Genomic DNA, 21924 nt, shown 5'->3' with positions numbered 1-21924 from the left:
AACACAGCTAAATCACTCACAATCTTGAATAAAAGGAAGAATTCATTTTTATTTACAGGCCAGTAATTACATGTCAACCACAGCAAGTAACATTACAATACTTGATGTACATCATACTTGAACTTATCCAAAGTAGGAAAATATCTAAAATCTTGGCATATGGAATTGGGTAATAATGTAATCCACAATCTAACTAATTATCCGAAGCTGCTTTAATTGTTTGAACTGCTCTCCTGTTTTGCTGTTCAGCCACTTCTCAGCCCAATGATTCGAGTACGAGTCCAGATTTACCCACAGGTGCCGAGTCACTGGTGTCGTGGAAATGCAAAAGCTAAAACTACAAACCTCCTATTAGTGATTAGAGAATGTGAAACTAAGCACGTGTCTCACTGATGGGCTGCTTGTACTTCTCGCGTGCATTCCCAGGCAACAGGTCCTGTATTATCCCAAGGCTCACCGAGCCTCGGTGTTTGTGACGTGGCCGCAAGTGGCCCTCACACACCCATCGAAATGTTGCAATGAAGATCCCATTTTGATAAGACTCTGCTCAGAGCTTTAGGGAAATAAGGTGCTTTTCCAAGAATCATGTGTCTACATTTAATGGCACAAATGCTTAATTCCCTAGAAAAATTCAACAAATGATCAAAATTATAGAGAATGGATTTTAATATATGCAAATAAGGTTCGATAAAAGAAAAAGCAGAGTACGATGAAAAGTTGGAAAGGGAAAATCTGAAGAGACCTGGGTGCAAGGATAGTGGCACCAAGGCCAGAGATCCAGGCGGCTGAACAAATCACCCACAAAATCTGACTAGGAAGCTGGCAATTCCTCCTGCACAGATGTCAGCATGTCCCTCACCAGAACAACACAATCCATCTTTGGGATCAACATGGTTCAATGAGCTATGCAGAAGGGCAAGCCAGAAGCAGCGCCAGATTAGCTCAAATTAAGGTGCCAACCAAAGAAAGCTGCTGCGTAGAGTTTTTCCAATTTACTCACTTCTGTCATGGCTGATGAGGCTCTTCAGCTGCTAAGAGTGATGTTTGGGAGTTAGGGCGTCTGTGTGTTCCCAATGAGATTCTCAATACCATCTCAATGTTCTCTATTTTGAATTGTTATGGGGCAGAGTTTCCCAGGTCAGTCAAGATTCAGCTGAATTGGGAAAGTGGGATGATTAAACCAGGGCAGGACATGCTCTTTCACCATGGAAACAGGCCCAACATGTCCGTGCAGAACAGCTTATGTTCCTACTTCATTCTCTCTTGTCTGCCTTGGGGGGGGCCCATACCCTTCCATGGAGTATTTCTGAAAGAAATCCAACGTAGCTGCCTCCACTCCTTTGGCTGGCAGCAGCTCCTTCTGCTTGCTCACCCTCTAAATGAAGGACCTTCGCCTTCGAGAATGCCCTCTCACCTTAGAGTTTTCTACTCCTGTCTCTATTCTTCTTATCTATGCCCCTCCTGATTTTATAGACTTCAATAAGATCCTGTCTGAACCTCCTCTCAGCCAATCCCCTACCCTAAAAAAAAGTAAATCACAAAAATCTGCAGACGCTGTGGTTGAAGTAAAAAAAACAAATGCTGGAGAAACTCAGCAGATCAAATAGTGTCCTTTATGTTCCAAAGGCAGCGATACATGCCTTGCCAACCCCCACCCCACCACCACTTTTTGGTTCTGACACTCGCCGGCATTTTCTCTACTTTGATGAACAGCTCAAGTCCAAACGTCGGTTCTGTATGTCTGCCTTTGCTACTTAAAGGACTTTAAATTTCTAGCTTTTTGGGATCTCTTCTGGGGAAAGTCTGAACTGGAAGGAATGGAGCGAACAGAACATAAAAATAGTGAAGGAGAGAAGAAGGTAAAGGTAGTTGGTAACAAATGAAGTTATGTGGAGGACAGTCTCTCAAGTGCATATATTTTAATGCAAGGAGCGTTGTAAATGAGGAGGATGAACTTAAGGCATTATTGGCAACATGGAAATACGATATTGTGGCCACCAGTGAAACTTGGCTGCAGGAAGGGCATGATTGCCAGCTAAAAGGAGATATGCAGATGGAGTTTAATACTGATTAATGTGAGGTGCTACATTTTGGGTAGGGCTAATCAAAATAGAACATGTACATTAAATGGGAGACAATTGAGGAGTGCAGTGGAACAAAGGGATTTAGAACTCGTGGTACATAATTCTCTAAAAGTTGAATCATATGTGGACAGGGTGGTGACGAAGGAATTTGGTATGTTGGCTTCATAAATCAGAGTGTAGAACACAGGAGTTGGGATGTTGAAATTGTGTAAGGCAGTGGTGAGGTCAAATTTGGAATATTGTGTGCAGTTTTGGTGGCCAAATTACAGGAAGGATATAAACAATATAGAGAGAGTGCAGAGGAGGTTAACGAGAATGTTTCCGGGGTATCAGGCTTTGATTACAGGGAAAGGTTGAGCAGGCTGGGACTTTATTCCCTGGAGCGTAGAAGATTGAGAGGTGATTTGATAGGGGGCCAGATAGAGTAAATGTGGACAGGCTTTTTTCACTGAGAGCGGGGGGAGATTCAAACAAGATTGAGAGTAAAAGGGGGAAAGTTCAAGGGAAACATAAGGGGGAATTTCTTCACGCAGAGGGTGGTGGGGTATGGAATGAACTTCCGGCAGGGTAGTAGAAGCGAGATCGACGTTAATGTTCAAGGTTAGATAGGTATATGGATGGGAGAGGTGTGGAGGGTTACGGGCCAAATGCGGGTCAGTGGAATTAGGTGGGAGAAGATGTTCGGCACTGACGAAGGGCCAAAATGGCCTGTTTCTGTGCTGTAAATGGTTGTATGGTTTCTTGAACTGAGGAAAATTCTGGTCATTTTTCTTTTATCTTGTCCTTTGTGGGCAGTGCTGCTCGTGTTTCTGACCAGCAGATAGACTATGAAAGCCCAGGGCTGGGACCATCAATTGAAATTGCTTTATTTGCCATTATAATGGCAGAGCAGGAGAAACAGCAGATGGAGAAAACGAGGGTGAAACTGATTATATGCATCTTATTACCCTCCCCTTAAATAACAGATGGGCTATACAGGTTTAGGTTGTGCTCTGCACAAGAAATATCCCAAATGGAAAGCCTAGCCCGTTAGTGTCCGTGGCGAAGGTCACTGCCTGGATAACTGCACGTGTAACTGTCAAATGATGTCTGTAGTCAACCTGCCATCATTTCAGATAGGTGTGGAGATCGGTACAAAAACCCTGTGTTTTATCATCAGACTCAGTGTGGCAGAACACAAAGAGCTCTCCTTGAGAGATGTATGAAGCCAGCACAATGTAATCTTTCTCTCTCAACTCATCAATTGTAAACGGGAGGGTTTTGAGGGGTAAGACTTAGCTTTCACTGCCACAGTAACAGTCAAGAAGCATGTATCATCACCTTCAAGGGGCCACTGGATTCCTCAAAGAGCAGAGTTTTCAGTTTTCTCCAGGTCATGGGCCCCCCAATCAAGAGATTCATGTACCTAGAACTTGGCAAGAACTGCTGATGTGGAGAAGTCAGCTCCAGCTACTCTGAAGGTGGAGGACAGCATCAGGACAGCCATCACCTTATGGACAGCTCAAGGACCATGCACATCTGGGGCACGGAAGTAATTGATTTACCAATGTACCTTTGCCACAACTCAAAGATCTCTTGCCCCCTTCCCCACCTTCACACAGATGATAAATTGTTGACACTGCCATTCATCCAATATTATCATATCAGAATCTACATCGTCATACATGTTCAGTTCATCTGACTGAATAACTGGCACAGAGTGAGGGCACATTCTCTTACATTACAATCAGCCTTTCTGTAAACGTTAACCCTTCTACTTTCTTCTCACACAGTGCTTCCCTGGAGACGTTAAGTAGGATTTCTTTTCTCCCATCCTACAGTTTCTCCTGGATGCGACCTGCGTGTCGCAGTAGGTGATTGGCTGTTCCTGGGCAATGAATGGTTCGTGAGACTGGGGTGGTCCTCCTCTGAGGGCTGCCTGCTCCTGGCAGGGAGCTACTGCTGGCTGCATCTCTTGGCCTCCTGCCTGGGTGGCTGGGCATCGCCTTCTGAAATCTGTTGGTCTGGTACAGAGGGGAGGCAGGCTGGAGGTCTGCCACGAGATGCTGTCCTGACAACTGGCCATACCGGGCAGGTTAATCTCAGTTGCACTGGGCTCTGAACCTGTATTCCCATTGACCAGAGGGATGGTGGGTTTAATGGCAGCAATCAGCTCCTGAAAGCCCTTGGAGATAGCAGTCTGTAACTCTGCCCCCAGCGTCTGAAAGCCAGCGTGGAGAGTGCCATCTATTCTCTCCCCTATCAGGGCCAGGGCAGCACTTTGTGCTTCAGAGGGAGTGTGGGCTGGTTCCTGGACATTTCGGAGGTGAAGGTGTGCTGCAGATTCCAGTGAAGCTGCCACGTGCTCCATTGAAGTCTGCAGAGAAGTGAACGCTTCCTTGATACTGCTGCAGATGAGGGTCGTGGACTCCAGTGTCACAGCTGTCAGGTGCTGCACATCTTCAAAGACCGACCGCAGGGGCTGCAGGTATTGAAGATGCTCATTGAACACCCTCCTCTTTGGCTGGGTCCCTGCGAGCTCGGAATCCCACGGCTCCGAGGCAGGAGGCATCCTTCTCCTCGGCCTCTGCTGGGAAGCTGGCCCCTCCTCACCCGTTGCCCAGTTTTCCGGATCCCTGGTGTCCTGAGAGTCAGCCTGAGCATCCTCCTCACAGACGCTGTCCAACTGGGCCCTGATGCCGGCATCAGAGCTGGAGCAGGGGAGCGGGAAAGCCACGCTCGAGGGGGTTGAGACTGACGGAATTGGAGCAGTGGAACAAGGAGAGGGATCAAGATGCAAGGACTCACGATCTGGTTTGGTTTCACCCTTCTCCTCCTCCTCCTCCTCATAGTCAATATAGAAGCAAAGTTTCTCCTCCTCCTCCTCGTCGTCCTCATCGTCCTCATCGTCTTCTGCCCCCCACTGCTGCAAAGGCTCTGAAGTGAAGGTACAAGGTCAAAATCTTTCCTGGACGGGGTCACAGGCTCTTGCCAGATTACTGCAATGCAACCTACAGGGGTACTACCACTCACCTGTGGCCTGCACTGTCACACCAATCTCACCGTCTGCCACCACTGCGAGACCACACTGTCTACCCAGCAGCTCCACAGCCTGCTCTTCGTAAGGGGTGAGCTCTTTAATGTTGGGGTTGCACCCTCTGCATTCCGGTCTTTCACGCACATTGTGCACGAGCTTTTCCTGCAACAGAAGGCTTCATCGAATTAATCCCTGATAAATTTTAGAACCAGGTAATATAATACAGGAAGGTCCTAAACACAAGGGATCTAGCAATAGGAATGAGGGACAGGAATAGGTCATATACCTCATCCAACCTGACCATTCATTCACAAAGGTCACACCTGATCTGTGACACTGGCTCTACCCACATCCTGTAATACCACCAGTTAATGGAAAGATTGTCAGCCTTCAGTTAACACTTGAACTTGACCAATAATGAATTATCCCAACTTCACTCCTGGAAGGTATGATTTAATCTATACCTCCTTGACCTGGATTCCCCAAGAGGTTTCTCTGCATTCATCCCATACCTTCTAAACAACCCTCAATTTTCTGAAATACAACTCTTGTTATCTCTTTACATTTCAACTTTTGGGTTCAGATAGTATTCAGATACACCTACATTATAACTACCTCAAGGCCAATACATCCTCTCTTTGGAGTGGGCATGGAACTGCTCACTCTAATTAGGGCTCTATATAATTGTGATACAACTTCTATGCCCCTCCAGCATTGGACAGCATGGATCAGGCCCTTAGGCGCAACTCTAATCCCACTTGCCTTCACTTAGCCAAACCTTTTCTATCCATGAACCTGGCAAAAGTCTAACAATGCAATTGTACCCATCTCTACAACTTCCACTGGCATATCACTCCATATACCCACCACCTCTGTGTGAAAAATGTGCCCCTCAGGTCTTCTTTAAATTTTTCCCCTCTCACCTTCTACCTGTGCCTCCTTGTTTTAGACTCCCCAAATGTTTACATACCATCAGCATTATCCATTTGAGACATTTTACTGATGAACCCTTTATTTGTGGTACTGTGTACCATGAATTCGTGAGTCAGTGCCCTCTTAACCACAAAGTTGTGGTTAAGACATTAGGTTTGAGAGGGTGAACCACATGACAATGCATGAGGAATAGTCCCTGGGGCATTACCTTGCCTGCCCTGGTCAGGTCATTGAACTTCTTTCGACACTGGTCTGCCGTCCTTGAGGTTGGAGAGGTGGCATTCAGTGCCACTGCCACCTCTCTCCACATGGCACGTGAGATTGATTTTTGTGGCTTTCTTCCATGCACGCCCAGCAGTCTGTCTCTCCTTGGCTGTATCTCATTCAGAAGTGTTTGTAGGTCATTGTCAGTGAAATTTTGAGCCCTTCTTCTCTGTCTCTTTGAGCTGCCCTGCTCCCTTGTCTGGATGTCATTCCCTGATCCTCCATTAGAAGACATGCTTTAAGAGAGTCACACACAAAAAAAAAATCACACATGAGCCCAGTGATTTCAGATCCTGCCAATAAAGCTCATCTGTCTCTCAATGCAACCTTAGCCTAACTGGGTCGCAAAGGACAGAAACAGGCCTTCAACCCACCATTCCATACCTATCTATACTATTTCCATTCACCAGCACTTGGCTGAAGGTTTCGACCTGTCCCAGCTTTCTCGGAGTGACACCTCTGGAGGTTAAGCTCCACGCAGCAAAACCCTTGGGACTGATGAGGACTCACACTAAAGAAACATCTAAAAGCACAAGCTAAGGAAGCAGTCATAACTGAGGGACAGACTGCCTAAATGACAGTGAAACTAAATAATTGCCATCTATACATGTGTAATAGTCAAGTTTTGGGGACCAATTTTTTGGGTCAAATTTGGGGGGGGGGGGGGGGGGGGAAGATTTGTCTTTTACACGGATATTACTTTTGACTGCGGTAAGTATCTGCATCGTTTAAGGTGTTGGGAGCTCAGATGGCCGTGACCGGATGGTAAGTCCACAGTCGGGCGTCAGGAGCTCCTGTGGGTGGGCGGCTGAGGCGAGGATCTGAGATCACAGCATTGGGAGCTCAGATGGGCAGACATCAGGGCGAAGATCCACGGTCAGAGAATCAGGTCCTCGGATGAGCTGGTGGTTGGGAGAGGGTGGTGTGCTTGACTGTTACATGATACATTCAGAAGATATGCAATTTTTGGGCCAAAAAGGGGGAAAATCAACTTTTACATGGGATCGACTATTACACAAGCAGATACATTGACAATTGGATGGAAAGACTAATAATTAGACAAATGAATGGATTATGAAGTACATGGTTTGTTGGAGGTATGCCTGGCCCAGTCCTGACTCAATGAAGGCACAGGTCCATCTCTCCAAAATACCCGGTCGATCAAAATACTAAATTATAAATGTCTTATTGTTCGTTGTCCAGTCAACCAACTATTCCAATATATATCCAGGAGACTGATATTTCAAAGTTGAATGAGCACTTACTTATTTAAGTGCTCCGCTGATTTCAGACAGTTTGTCAGCTGGCTGAAGGTGGCTAAAATTTCCATTGGTTGTTCTCACTATTGATTATATTTAAAAATATACATCAGGTTAAACATGTCACAAAGTTCATCCATTTTCCACAGCTGAAAGTGGAGGCTTTGCACAGCTTTGGGAGTTACTAAACTGTACTGATTTAATCACTTGCCAGATCTGGAGTTTGGGATTTTAACCCAGCCATTACAAGGTGGGTGTTCCTTGGGGGGAATCATCCCAGTACATTCCCATGTGAAGGGTGCTCTCGCCTTTGAAGGTGGTCGATATTGTAGAGTACCACAATAGTACAGCAAGCAGTATAACTACCGCACAGCTCCAGCGACCTGAGCTTGGGTGTGGCATGTTGTTGCTACGAGAGCATGGGTTTCTCTGAGAAACCAATTTCGTACTGCATTCCAAAAAGGCAGTGGCTCATTAATTACCCCGAGTGTGGGAGAATGGCAAAAGTATCAGGGGAATTGATGAGCCTATAAGACAGAACAATTGTAGGGGCAGGTGGGGAAATTGGGAGCTTGTATGGATACGATGGACAAAATGGTTAAGTGCCCTTTAATGGTAGGTGCTGGGGTCCTGAAGAGAAGGGAGTGAATTTCCAGGGGTTAAGAAGAATCTGCTGGAGGAACTCAGCGAGAAGAGTATCATCAAAGAGAGAAAAAGAATGGTCTTGATCAAGGTGTTTCAACCCAAAACGTCGACCATTCTTTTTCTCCCTTTGACGCTGCTCTACCCACTGAGTTCCTCCAGCAGGTTGTTTCTTTGCTTCAGATTCTAGCATCTCCAGCCTGATGTGTCCAATGCCCAGGGATGTTAAAAGGCAACATCCCCACATTAGACAATTGAAGGAGTAGGTGATGATGGCAGAGCCTAGACCCAGCTATAGTTGTAGAGATGCAAACCTCAAGGAGACAAGAAGCAAAACAGGCTGACGGCAAATGCAAATAATTCAAAGTGGTTAATACACCAAAGTGCTGGAGAAGCACTGTCCAATAGGCACTACAGGACCTGATGGGTTTCTCCACCACTTATGTGCACTAAACTACAATCACAGCATCTGGAAACATACTTGTTTCACTCAGAGTGGTGTCCGTTTGATATTGGGGCAGCCATGTATCAAAGAGAGGCATGAGTTATACTAGCAAAAGATAAAGAGTCCCCTGTACGATGGAAAACAAAAGGTGCAGCAGAAGCCAAAAGATTAAACAGGAATAAGAAGGGTGTAAGAATGTGGAAACAATCCTGAGATTGCTCTGTTACTCAGCTAGATTATGTCTTCGTCTCAATTAAAGGTCTGTTCTGTGACACCAACAAACATCTATCTATTTCAGCTTTGGAAAGTGTACATTTACCTATGGACAGCAGGTGGACATGAGCTCCAGAATTCCCCATTCTATCTATGTATAAGGAGGAGGTTCTCGATACCACCTTCAACAGCTAAGGTTACTCCCTTTCTTTTTGATTCCAGAACCAGTCACTCTTCAACTACCCTTGCAAATCCTTTAACCATGTTAAACACTCCACACACAAAGGAATATCGTTTAGTTCAAGCCACCTCTGTTCATTCCGCCCCCATCCCCCCACTACCTTCTCTGCCTGTCCGTCAACCACACCTTTCTTCCTCTAGTTCCTCATCCCTTCCCTTCATTCCTATTAGAATGCACCTTCCTTTGCTCCTTGCCTCTTCCTCCAATCACCTCTGAGCTTCTTACCCCCTCCCACCTGTATTCTATCAGCTGCCAGTTGATGCTTCTCCCCATCACCCCAGACCTTAATTCGGGCTTCTGCCCTCTTTCTTGCTTTTCCTGATGAAGGGTTATGACTGTCTAATGCTTTCCATGGATGCTGCCTAACCCCACTGAGCACAGGGCAATGCGGTTGAAGAGGTGTCATGGTCAGGAGAGCAGTGAGCACACACTATTGCAGAGCCAGCAAACCTGGGTTTGAATCAGGCGCTGCCTGCAAGGGGATTGTATGTTTTTTCTGTATCTGCGTGGGTTTTCCTCAGGTGCTCCAGTTTCCTCCTGCCCTCAGTACGTTGATTGGCGTATTTGGGTGGCACAGACTCATGAGCTGTAAGGGCCTGTAACCATGCTGTTTGTCTGGGCTTTTTTAAATATTATGCGTGCGCGCGCGCACATGATGGTTCGCAAAAACGGTTTGGTCTCGTTGTTGATGTACAGACAGATGACAGTAAACTTGTAATTTCTCTACAACATGACCTATTTCTGAGATGCCGACATGTTTCCTCTTTTTTTTTTAAATTTTTTTATTTTTCACACCATAAATCACATTAGCCATGATATACACTATTTCTTTTTCACACATATACAGTGACTTTTTCTCCCCCCCACCCTTCCTCCCAAGCCACCCCCCCACCCACCCCTCATCCATTTTAGGTATACAATCTAGGTTGCATTAAGCCAGTCAGACAATGTTGTCATTCAACAAAAATACACCAGAAATTCTACTGAGTCCATTCTTTTCTTTCCTTCTCCTTCCATCAACTTAGGTAATGTTTGTCCCCGGTAGGTTTTCGCTATTGTATTTAATGTAAGGCTCCTATACTTGTTCGAATATTTCAATATTATTTCTTAATCTATATGTTATTTTTTCTAATGGAATACATTTATTCATTTAAATTTAGTAGTTTCTTCCTTTTAATTTGGTTATGTACTCCATTAATATTTAAAGTCATATAGTTCAGCGTAGCCCTTTTATATTTTGTTTATCTTCTCTTTCCGTTTTTCCATCATTACCTTTCCTCCTTTTCCATTTCTGTTTTCTTATTTTCAACTCTTTATAAGACAACATTCCTACACCATCCAACATTTTCCTTATTCTCCTATTTCTATCTTATTTATCCCCAATCTCCCCTTCACCTCCTGAGTTGTCCTTTATCCCTTGTCGGACAACCACATCTCCCCTCTCCATTTGGGTTTGCGAATCCACTCGCAAGCGTCAACTGATTTTGCAGTGACCGCTATTTCCCCCCACCCCGCCCCCCCCAGAAAAGATTTCACTTTTCATATGTCACAAAGGTCACTCTTTTAATTCCCTCCTTATTCTCTCTATTCCATTACCTTCCCTTATTAATTCTTGTCTATACTATCTATATTTTCCTCTAAGTACAGATACATTCACGTATGCACATTGTCTCTATTCACTCTTATACCTCTTTACCCGCCTACATATCAATCGTGATCATTTTTACTCTCATTACCCGTCTTCCTCCCTCAGTCTATTTTTGTCTTTACCCACATACATATCAATCGTGATCATTTTAACTCTCATTACCCGTCTTCCTCCCTCAGTCTATTTTTGTAATTGTTCTGCAAATTTTCGTGCTTCTTCTGGATCCGAGAATAGTCTGTTTTGTTGTCCTGGAATAAATATTTTCAATACCGCTGGATGCTTTAGTATAAATTTATACTCCATCAGCCAGCTCCCCACCATGACTACCAGCCCCCCCACATCTCCATCGGGCACACAAAACTCAAAACGGTCAACCAGTTTACCTATCTCGGCTGCACCATTTCATCAGATGCAAGGATCGACAATGAGATAGACAACAGACTCGCCAAGGCAAATAGCGCCTTTGGAAGACTACACAAAAGAGTCTGGAAAAACAACCAACTGAAAAACCTCACAAAGATAAGCGTATACAGAGCCGTTGTCATACCCACACTCCTGTTCGGCTCCGAATCATGGGTCCTCTACCGGCACCACCTACGGCTCCTAGAACGCTTCCACCAGCGTTGTCTCCGCTCCATCCTCAACATCCATTGGAGCGCTCACACCCCTAACGTCGAGGTACTCGAGATGGCAGAGGTCGACAGCATCGAGTCCACGCTGCTGAAGATCCAGCTACGCTGGATGGGTCACGTCTCCAGAATGGAGGACCATCGCCTTCCCAAGATCGTATTATATGGCGAGCTCTCCACTGGCCACCGTGACAGAGGTGCACCAAAGAAAAGGTACAAGGACTGCCTAAAGAAATCTCTTGGTGCCTGCCACATTGACCACCGCCAGTGGGCTGATAACGCCTCAAACCGTGCATCTTGGCGCCTCACAGTTTGGCGGGCAGCAGCCTCCTTTGAAGAAGACCGCAGAGCCCACCTCACTGACAAAAGGCAAAGGAGGAAAAACCCAACACCCAACCCCAACCAACCAATTTTCCCTTGCAACCGCTGCAATCGTGTCTGCCTGTCCCGCATCGGACTGGTCAGCCACAAACGAGCCTGCAGCTGACGTGGACTTTTTACCCCCTCCATAAATCTTCGTCCGCGAAGCCAAGCCCAGATGGCTGATGGCAGAGGTCGACAGCATTGAGTCCACGCTGCTGAAGATCCAGCTGCGCTGGATGGGTCACGTCTCCAGAATGGAGGACCATCGCCTTCCCAAGATCGTATTATATGGCGAGCTCTCCACTGGCCACCGTGACAGAGGTGCACCAAAGAAAAGGTACAAGGACTGCCTAAAGAAATCTCTTGGTGCCTGCCACATTGACCACCGCCAGTGGGCTGATAACGCCTCAAACCGTGCATCTTGGCGCCTCACAGTTTGGCGGGCAGCAGCCTCCTTTGAAGAAGACCGCAGAGCCCACCTCACTGACAAAAGGCAAAGGAGGAAAAACCCAACACCCAACCCCAACCAACCAATTTTCCCTTGCAACCGCTGCAATCGTGTCTGCCTGTCCCGCATCGGACTGGTCAGCCACAAACGAGCCTGCAGCTGACGTGGACTTTTTACCCCCTCCATAAATCTTCGTCCGCGAAGCCAAGCCAAAGAAATACCCTTTCTTCCATAAAATCGCCTTTGCTGTATTGAACTCTTTTCTCTTCTTTAGGAGTTCAAAACTTATATCTGGATAAATGAAGATTTTTTGCCCTTTATACTCCAGTGGTTTGTTGCCCTCTCTTACTTTTTCCATTGTCTTCTCCAGTACCTTTTCTCTTGTAGTATATCTTAGGAATTTTACTACAATAGATCTTGGTTTTTGTTGTGGTTGTGGTTTAGAGGCCAATACTCTATGTGCCCTTTCTATTTCCATTTCTTGCTGTAGTTCTGGACATCCTAGGGTCTTAGGGATCCACTCTTTTATAAACTCCCTCATATTCTTGCCTTCTTCATCTTCCTTAAGGCCCACTATCTTTATGTTATTTCTTCTGTTATGGTTTTCCATTGTATCTATTTTTTGAGCTAGTAGTTCTTGTGTCTCTTTAGTTTTTTTATTAGATTCCTCCAATTTCTTTTTTAAGTCTTCTACCTCCATTTCTGCTGCTACTGCCCGCTCTTCCATCTTGTCCATTTTCTTTCCCATTTCTGTTAAGGTCATCTCCATTTTATTTATTTTCTCTTCTGTGTTGTTTATTCTTTTTCTTAAATCCTTAAATTCCTGTGTTTGCCATTCTTTAAATGACTCCATGTATCCTTTAATAAGAGCAAGTATATCCTTTATCTTGCCTTTCTTTTCTTCTTCTATTTCCCTGTACTCTTCCTCTTCCTCTTCTTCTTCCTCTGGGTTGACCATCTGTTGTTTCTTTGTTGCCCTTTCCTCCTCTTCTTTCTTGTTTCTATTGTCTTCTGTGGTCTCTTCTTGCTGCAGGTGTTCTGCAGCTGTCGTTGCCGGCTGTGGAGATCGACTCCCCAGCTGGTCCCCCCTCCCGTCGGTGTGTTTTTTTTCATTCGCATCGCGCATGCGCGAAGTATCGCGCATGCGCGGATGCGCACTTTTACTCGGCTCTGCGAGCCATTTTTGTAGTCCATTATTTACCGACCTGAGGGAGCGGGTTTCTCTCTCCGCAGCGGGCCTCTTTGGACAGGTAAGGCCTTCACCTTTTTCCTCCTTTGTCTTCTCTTCCTCTCTTCTTACCGTTGCTTTCGATTTTTCTTTTTTTGTCGCCATCTTCTTTCCACCTTTATACTCACTTTTCTGTAACTTTTATTTCTGTGCCTTTGTGTTTTCCTTTGTTTTTCCCGACTTTTCTGGAGAGGGCTGGAGTTCACCGTCCGGCCACTACTCCATCACGTGACTCCTCGACATGTTTCCTCTTCAATCTTTCTGTGACTGTTGGAGGTCTAGACAACACTGCCACCAATGATCCTTTTCCTCCGTGCAATTGATATATGGATGAATTGATCTTTTTAACGAATATTGCCTCCTTCTCATTGCCATCACTGTTCATCTTTAAACCTGTATCATTATACATGTGATGAATTCTTCATAGCCATCTGCCTTACTCCCTCAGATGCAGTGAATTATGAGATTTATCCCCATTTCCTGGTTTCCTTCAGCTCACACTTTCCGCCACACACGGCATGAAGTACAGTCGAAGGTTCTGACGTTGGCAGAACAGGATCGAGGGGACATGTCGCCTACGCCCATTTCTTATGCTATTCTGTTATTACCTTGTAGTTATGCCCTTACTGCCAAACCAAGCAGCAATACAAAGGTCTTACTACAAAAACAAACATAACACAATGCGAATAGATAGTAGGAACTGCAGGCAAACTGAAAAAAAAAAACAAAACTACAGATGCTGGAATCTGAAAGGAAAACAGAAATGCTGCAAGAACTTAGCCAGTCAAGCAGCATGTGGAAAACAGAAACCAGTTAACAATAAACACACAAAGGTGCAGGAGAAACTCAGCAGGTCCCACAGCATCCAGAAGAGGCAAAGTTATATAACCAGTTTTGGGCCTGAGCCCTTCGTCAACTAGTTAACATTTCAGGTGATTAACCTTTCCTCAGAACAGGGAAAGGTCACTAACCTGAAAAATTAACTGGTCTTTCTTTCCACAGATGCTGCCTGACTAAGTTCTTCCAGCATTTCTATTTTTGAATGAAAATATTTAATGCAGGATAAGTACTTTACACTGTTGCACAACAAGGGGTAAGACCAAGGAGCAGAGCATGTTAAGCAGAAATATAGAATGGATTGTACAAAGGTCAAAATGGGAAGGGAAGGAGGAGTGAAACATGTTAATTGTAGAGGAGGATTAACTGCCGGGGAAGTAAGAGGAGAGGGTAAGGAAATGTACGTGAGAGTAGGTTGGTGGTTAAAAAAAGAGGAGGTAGAGTAGGGTTAACATTTGGAGGGCACTGTAAAATATAGAGTTATGTCCAACTGGGGAAAGGGGAGAACAATGGGAGATAAAAGGAGAGATATGATGAAAATAAAAGTTACGCCAGGATAGAAGGACTGGGGAAACAGAATCGGGGGGTGGTGGGGGGAATCACTGAGTGATTTCAGCATAGATAGTAACACATAGCAATCGTTACTAACGTGACTTGTATGAGGAGGGCAAAATTATAGAAAAGAATAATTGCCTTCCTGATGAAGTGTGAAATCACCTCAATGTAAAAGTAGAGAGCAACATACGTGCCCTTGAGTCTCTAGGTGGAAATAGAAATAGGATTTAAAAATCTTCTGAGAGCAGAATGGTAAATGGATAGAAAAAAAATCATTTTACAAAGTCAGAATAGCTTCATTCAGAATTCTAAATGGCACACAGATTCGAATAACCAGACAAACATTTCACTAAAAGGAAGTGAAATTCTTTTAACATCTCATGATTCCAGTAATATATCACAGAATACTAAAAAAAATTGATAATTTATATAACAGGTCTTCAGTCATTATGTGATATAGTCACAGAATGATACGGCATGGAAACAGGCCTTTCTGCCCAACCTGCCAAGGCTGACCACACTCATCCCACCTGCCTGTGTTGGCCCCTATCCCTCTAAATCTATTCTATCTATGAATCCATCTAAATGCTTCTTAAAAATTGCAATAGTACCTTCTCTGGAAGCCCATTCCATATACCCAACATCCTCGGTATAAAAATGTTCCCCCTCAAATCTCTCTCCCCTCACCTTAAACTTCTGACCTCTGGTTCTCGATTCCCCTACTCTGGGGAAAAAGATGCTCTTCATCTACCAGATCTATTCCTCTCGTGACTTTGTTTACAGCAGCGAGATCACCCCTTATCCTCCTGCACTTAAGGACACTTAAGGAATAAAGCCCTAACCTGCTCAGCCATTCCCTATAGCTCAGGCCGCAAGTCCTGGCAACATCCTCATGAATCTTCTATGCACTCAAAAGTCACTGTATATGTGTGAAAAAGAAATAGTGTATATCGTGGCTAATGTGATTTATGGTGTGAAAAAAAAAAAAATCTTCTATGCACTCTTTCCAGCTTGACATCTATCATATAGCAGTGACTAAAATCTCCATTTTAAACAAAAAAGAAATGTTACTAACCCTCTCATTACACCCCCTTTCTAGCTCATCAAGATCTTTCCGGCAGCACCAATGACCAAAGTGAACATAATACTCCAAATGACGCCTCACCAACAGCTTATAAAACTACAGTGTGACCTCCTAACTTTTATGCTCAATACTCTTGACTGATAAAGGCCAATGGACCAAAAGCCTTTTGGACCACATGGTCTACCTGTGACGTCACTTTCCTTAAGACCACAAGACTAGGAGCAGGATTACCTGCCCCAAGATTCCATCATGGCTGATTGATTATCCTTTTCAACCCCCATTTTCCTACCTTCTCTCCTTGCTGATCAAGAATGTATCTACCTCCACAGCTGACGCAGCAATGAATTCCTCAAATTCACCACCCTCTGAGTAAATTTTTCAAGGAAACTTTCAAGATTCCAATATCCCTATGATCCACAACAATCCCCAGGTCCTCTCTGCATTAGACCTCGCTAAAGATAACACTTTGCATTTCTCTGTATTAATTCCATCAACCATTCTTCTGCCCACCTTCCCAACTGATCCATGATTGAGATGATTTTGTTTGTAGCTGAATGGTATGACCATTATATGAAAAGGAGTCCTGATAAGAGATCATTAACTTAAAACCTTTCCTCTATTATCTCTCTGCAGATGCTGTTTCCAAGATCTTCTGTGTTGATTTTGGATTTTCAGCATCTGTGAGGAAAGAGAAATGGACCAGCTGTGTCAGTAGGTAAAATAGCAGTGAACAATTTTCAGATTTCAGTTCATTGTTAGAGTATATATACGACATCGCATACAACCCAGAGATTCCTTTTTCCTGCGGGCCGGGCAGAATTACCACTAATTGGCACTCAATGTACACATGTAAACAAATAAAGAAATGTAAACAAACTGACTGTGCAATACAGAGAGAGAAAAAAAATCAGTAAGATGCAAAAGTAAGAGTCCTTAAATAAGTCCCTGATTGAGTTTATTGTTGAGGAGTCTGATGGTAGCGAGGGAGCAGCCATTTCTGGTAGTGCAAGTCTTGTGGCGCCTTTACCTCTTTCCTGTGGGCAGCAGCAAGAACAGAGCCTGTGCTGGGTCATGTGGACCCTTGATGATTGTTGCTGCTCTCCGACAGCAGCATTCCCCATAGACGTTCTCGATGGTGGGGAAGATTTTTTTTTTGCCTGTGCTGTCTACGTTTTGCAGGGCTTTCTGCTCGGAGGTATTGTCTCCCCAGACCAGACTGTAATGCAGCTGGTCAGCACACTTTCCACATACACCTATAGAAATTTGCCAGGGTTTCCAACGTCAAAGCAAACTCCACAAACTCCCGATGTGCTTTCTTTACAATGGGATTAGTGTGTTAGGTCCAGGAAAGGTCCTCTGGGATAGTGACTCCCAAGAACTTGTTCACTTTCTCTACCTCTGACCCCTCCCCCCCCCCCCCCCCAATAATTTCTGGATCTCTGGTTTTCTCTTCCTGAAGTGAACAATCAGCTCCTTGGTTTTTGTGACATTGAGTGTAAGGTTGTTGTTGGATTATTTAAGGTGGGATGTGAGTGGAAAGAATAAGTTTGAAAACCATTGTTTTAATTGTCTCTAATGGACTCGTTATGTGCACGGTTTCATAGCTCCAAGGGAAATGGGCCAATGACAATTTTTCTCAAGCGAAATATTTCAATTACAACTGGGTCAAGAGCAGTGGTTCTCAACCTTCCCTTCCCACTCATTTACCACCTTAAGCAATCCCTTATTAATCACAGAGCACTGATGGCAGAAGGATTATTTAAGGTGGAATGTGAGTGGAGGGAAAAAGTTTGAAAACCACTGCTCTAAATTAATGCGTGGAAAACAATGGAAAAAAAATTGTGCAAAAAAGATTGAAAAATTCCATGCACTAGATACCAGGGTTTTAAAGGAAGCTGAAAACATTGCAAATAGATTCTCTAAAATTCCCTCAATTCAGGGATTATTCCCTGAAATTACATTCATTCTCCTGAAGAAAGGTGTGAGTGGGAATTATAGAAAAATATTCAAGATTGGCTCAGTGGTAGGAAACCAGGGCTAAGGTTTATTTATTGATGGAAAGTTTGTTACAGTGGAGCTCTACAGCATTCAATATTTCATCCCTCGACATAAATTGATGACTGACAGAAATGTAAAGGGCACATGATTTTTTTTAGTAAAAGAACTGCATCGTTGGCATGTCAGGATACGTTTGTGTAAGAACCTTAAATCAGAGTGAATCGATCATTAACAGAGCAGGATATGCCAATAAGGTCGTTTAAAAAACAACGGCAATAGAATGCAAGTTCTGGTCACCACATCATTGCACTGAACAGAATATGCGGAAATTTCTGAAGATTGCGGCTATGAGGATACTTGTAGGTTGAGGAAAGACAAGGTAAATAAGATAGGGTCATTTTCTTTTGAATAGAGGAAGCCGAGAGAGGACAATTGACAAGTGCAAAATTACGAGAAGCCTAGGAAATAGGAAGGATCTTAGCAGATTCCCCTGGGAAGATGATCAGATTTTATTGTCATATGCACAAATACAATACAGAGATGCACTAAGGTTCTTGCTTGCTGCCCCCACACAGCTACACAAGACAGAGCAACTACAAAAGGGGAAATGCTTTTCACTGGTCTTGAATCAAAGAACATTGATAAAAGATTAGGGGTCCATTATCTAAAATGGAGGTCTGTACACATTTCTTCTGAATATTTGAAATTCTCTTCTCCAGAGCAGCTAATTAAAAGTATTTAAAGTGGAGATGGATAAATGTTGAGGGGAATTAAGTGCAATAGTTAAGCACAGTGGTGTTTGTCAAGAAACAGTGATCCTGGGATTCCTCAATGCCTAGAACCCATCTACCTCCCTCAGCTATTTTGTTTTGCAATTCCTGACGAGACAGGAGACTCTTCAGCCTATTGTCGATGTTGGCTCTCAGAGCCATTCTATCAAAACCATTTATGAACCTGCAACAAGGTATCTCACCAACTCTCCAACTCTATTGCCACTCATCTAACCCAGGAGCTTAACCTTCCAGCATGTCTTTGGGAAACTGGAACAACAAGGGAAGCCTGTCAGAGAGCTACACAGCACATAAATAGGCTCCTCAGCCAAATTCATTCATCCCAACTGATTTGCCCATCTGAGCTAATCCCATGTGCCTGCATTTGGTCCCTATGTGATGTGTTACTCTAATGTGGTCACAGGGAAAACATACAAACTTCAAACCAAGAACATTTAAGTTCAGGCTTGAGCCAGGCTTCATTGTAGCTATGAGCCACAGTGCTAACTGCTATGCTAGTATGCCACCTTAATGTATTGGGCATCCACATGGAATATTACTTGAAAGTGGGTGGATGTGGGGAGGAAGGGCCCTGGAAGTGGGTGAGAGTGGGGAGGAAGGGCCCTGGAAGTGGGTGAGAGTGGGGAGGAAGGGCCCTGGAAGTGGGTGAGAGTGGGGAGGAAGGGCCCTGGAAGTGGGTGAGTGTGGGGAGGAAGGGCCCTGGAAGTGGGTGAGAGTGGGAGGAAGGGCCCTGGAAGTGGGTGAGAGTGGGGAGGAAGGGCCCTGGAAGTGGGTGAGTGTGGGGAGGAAGGGCCCTGGAAGTGGGTGAGAGTGGGAGGAAGGGCCCTGGAAGTGGGTGAGAGTGGGGAGGAAGGGCCCTGGAAGTGGGTGAGAGTGGGGAGGAAGGGCCCTGGAAGTGGGTGAGAGTGGGGAGGAAGGGCCTTGGAAGTGGGTGAGAGTGGGGAGGAAGGGCCCTGGAAGTGGGTGAGTGTGGGGAGGAAGGGCCCTGGAAGTGGGTGAGAGTGGGGAGGAAGGGCCCTGGAAGTGGGTGAGTGTGGGGAGGAAGGGCCCTGGAAGTGGGTGAGAGTGGGAGGAAGGGCCCTGGAAGTGGGTGAGTGTGGGGAGGAAGGGCCCTGGAAGTGGGTGAGAGTGGGGAGGAAGGGCCCTGGAAGTGGGTGAGTGTGGGGAGGAAGGGCCCTGGAAGTGGGTGAGAGTGGGAGGAAGGGCCCTGGAAGTGGGTGAGAGTGGGGAGGAAGGGCCCTGGAAGTGGGTGAGAGTGGGAAGGAAGGGCCCTGGAAGTGGGTGAGTGTGGGGAGGAAGGGCCCTGGAAGTGGGTGAGAGTGGGAGGAAGGGCCCTGGAAGTGGGTGAGAGTGGGGAGGAAGGGCCCTGGAAGTGGGTGAGTGTGGGGAGGAAGGGCCCTGGAAGTGGGTGAGAGTGGGGAGGAAGGGCCCTGGAAGTGGGTGAGAGTGGGGAGGAAGGGCCCTGGAAGTGGGTGAGTGTGGGGAGGAAGGGCCCTGGAAGTGGGTGAGTGTGGGGAGGAAGGGCCCTGGAAGTGGGTGAGTGTGGGGAGGAAGGGCCCTGGAAGTGGGTGAGTGTGGGGAGGAAGGGCCCTGGAAGTGGGTGAGAGTGGGGAGGAAGGGCCCTGGAAGTGGGTGAGTGTGGGGAGGAAGGGCCCTGGTATCTAGAGACACACCAAAAAAGGAGCAGCTGACCTGCCCCACTCAATAGGATCACTCCAGGCCTCAACCCCTTCATCCTTCTATATTATTGCAATGCCATCATTGAGGACTGATGACACAATCAAGATCACTATCAAGCAGCAACCTGAAACATTAATATTTACAGCAAGGGTTAACACTTCTGGTACCTGTCTTGCCCATGGTAATTGTACAGCAAGATATCATCCTAAAGTAGTCTGGCATACTGATGACATCGAGCTCTTGGTGAACTTGTCAGTGGGATAACTCATCCAAATTTAAGTATTCATTCTCAGCTCTCAGGAGGGTGACTTCACCTAATTGATGGGGCTGTTCGTGCCTTTGACACGTCCAAATTTAGAACCGAGATTGAGAGCAGATGGCCAGTTCGGCTTTTTGTTTCAACATTGTTTAGTTTGGTTGTTTCCAGAAGCAGCAAATCACATCACCATGGGAATGGAATCTGGATCATGCAAGGAGAGATCAATGGGAGTTTTTGTATTAATCCCATGCCTTCATGGTCAGCATTATTGATAACAGCTTTTTTTATTCTGGATTATTTAGTTAACCAGATACAAATTCCCAGATGTTATTGCGAGATGCAGCACATTCGTCCAGACCTCTGGATTAACAATCCATTATTAATCATTCGCTGTCATTTCCACTTAACACCTCAAAATGTTCTAGCTGGTCAGACAACATGCATAGATTTGTGAAAGGCAAGGTTGTCTGATGAACATGATGTAAATATTTGAAGTGGCATATAGAGTTTCAGAAAGCATCCAATAAAATTAATTGAAACTGTTAAATAACTTAAGGAAATCAAGGCAAATTATTACTTGCTTTGGTATTGTTTAATCAGAATGAAGATCTTAATGGTAATAATGGACAACGTGGACATGGAGAGGATATTTCCTCTGGGATCAGAGGGGACAGCCTCAGAAAACAAAAACATCGAGATGAGGAGGAATTTCTTTACCCAGATGGAGGGAATCTGTGGCATTCATTACCATGAATGGCTGTGGAGGACGTCATTAGGAATATTTAGGTATACTTAAGAAAGCAGGAGAATGGGACTGAAAAAGATAGTAAATCAGCCACAATAGAATGGCAGGCAAGATTCAATGGGCCAAATGGTCTAATTCAACTCCTAAGTCTTATGAGCAAGTACTTAAGGCCAGTGGTGACCTGTCAGCATTCCGAATGCAACTATTTAATACACATATGAAATAAGTAACAAGTGGGGGTAGGTTTAAACTAGTTTGGCAGGGGGGTGGGGAACAGAGGGTGAGAGCAGTGTCCAGGGAGTATGGCCACCTAGCTAGGAATAAAAAAGATAACAAAGGTAGGATGGAGATTAGGGTAGAAGGTAAAAAAGAGAATATATGTGAGGGTCATTCTCTGAAATGCATATATTTTAATGCAAGAAGCATAGTGAACAAGGTAGATGAGCTGAGAGCATGGATAGATACTTGGGGTCACGATATTGTGGCAATTAGTGAGACCTGGCTACAGGAGGGGCAGGACTGGCAACTTAATGTTCCGGGATACATTTGTTTTAGATGTGAA

At 45.0% G+C, this 21924-nt stretch overlaps 1 protein-coding gene across 3 annotated transcripts; it reads right to left on the bottom strand.

The window, feature by feature from the left end:
• Positions 1-7: 7 nt before the first annotated feature.
• On the bottom strand, positions 8-20844 carry LOC138741595 (uncharacterized). Of its 3 annotated transcripts, XM_069895903.1 has the most exons (5): positions 20526-20842; positions 16400-16567; positions 6242-6533; positions 5097-5262; positions 16-5000 (listed from the first exon to the last, which is right to left on the bottom strand). In XM_069895903.1, the coding sequence occupies exons 2-5, from the start codon at positions 16414-16416 to the stop codon at positions 3838-3840; spliced, it is 1638 nt and encodes a 545-aa protein (XP_069752004.1). In that variant the 5' UTR covers positions 16417-16567; positions 20526-20842; the 3' UTR covers positions 16-3837. The 3 variants fall into 3 exon arrangements, with proteins under 3 accessions (XP_069752003.1, XP_069752004.1, XP_069752005.1); XM_069895902.1 differs by lacking the exons at positions 16400-16567; positions 20526-20842 and adding an exon at positions 7563-8280 and having other exon boundaries at positions 8-5000; XM_069895904.1 differs by lacking the exon at positions 16400-16567 and having other exon boundaries at positions 20526-20844.
• Positions 20845-21924: the final 1080 nt, after the last annotated feature.

Source organism: Narcine bancroftii, chromosome 8 (assembly GCF_036971445.1).
Source record: "Narcine bancroftii isolate sNarBan1 chromosome 8, sNarBan1.hap1, whole genome shotgun sequence".
Taxonomy (NCBI): Eukaryota; Metazoa; Chordata; class Chondrichthyes; order Torpediniformes; family Narcinidae; genus Narcine; species Narcine bancroftii.
The sequence above is the reverse complement of the archived record's forward strand: the minus strand, read 5'-3'. Positions and strand labels throughout refer to the sequence as shown.

Bases quoted from the DNA above. Each gene is read 5' to 3' on its own strand.
- LOC138741595 (XM_069895902.1), bottom strand. From the start codon at position 7,627: ATGGAAATTTTAGCCACCTTCAGCCAGCTGACAAACTGTCTGAAATCA. The intron at 6,534-7,562 runs GTAAGTGCTCAT...ACTCTCTTAAAG, and splicing joins TCAGCGGAGCACTTAAATAA to CATGTCTTCTAATGGAGGAT. The intron at 5,263-6,241 runs GTAATGCCCCAG...CTTCTGTTGCAG, and splicing joins ACCTGACCAGGGCAGGCAAG to GAAAAGCTCGTGCACAATGT.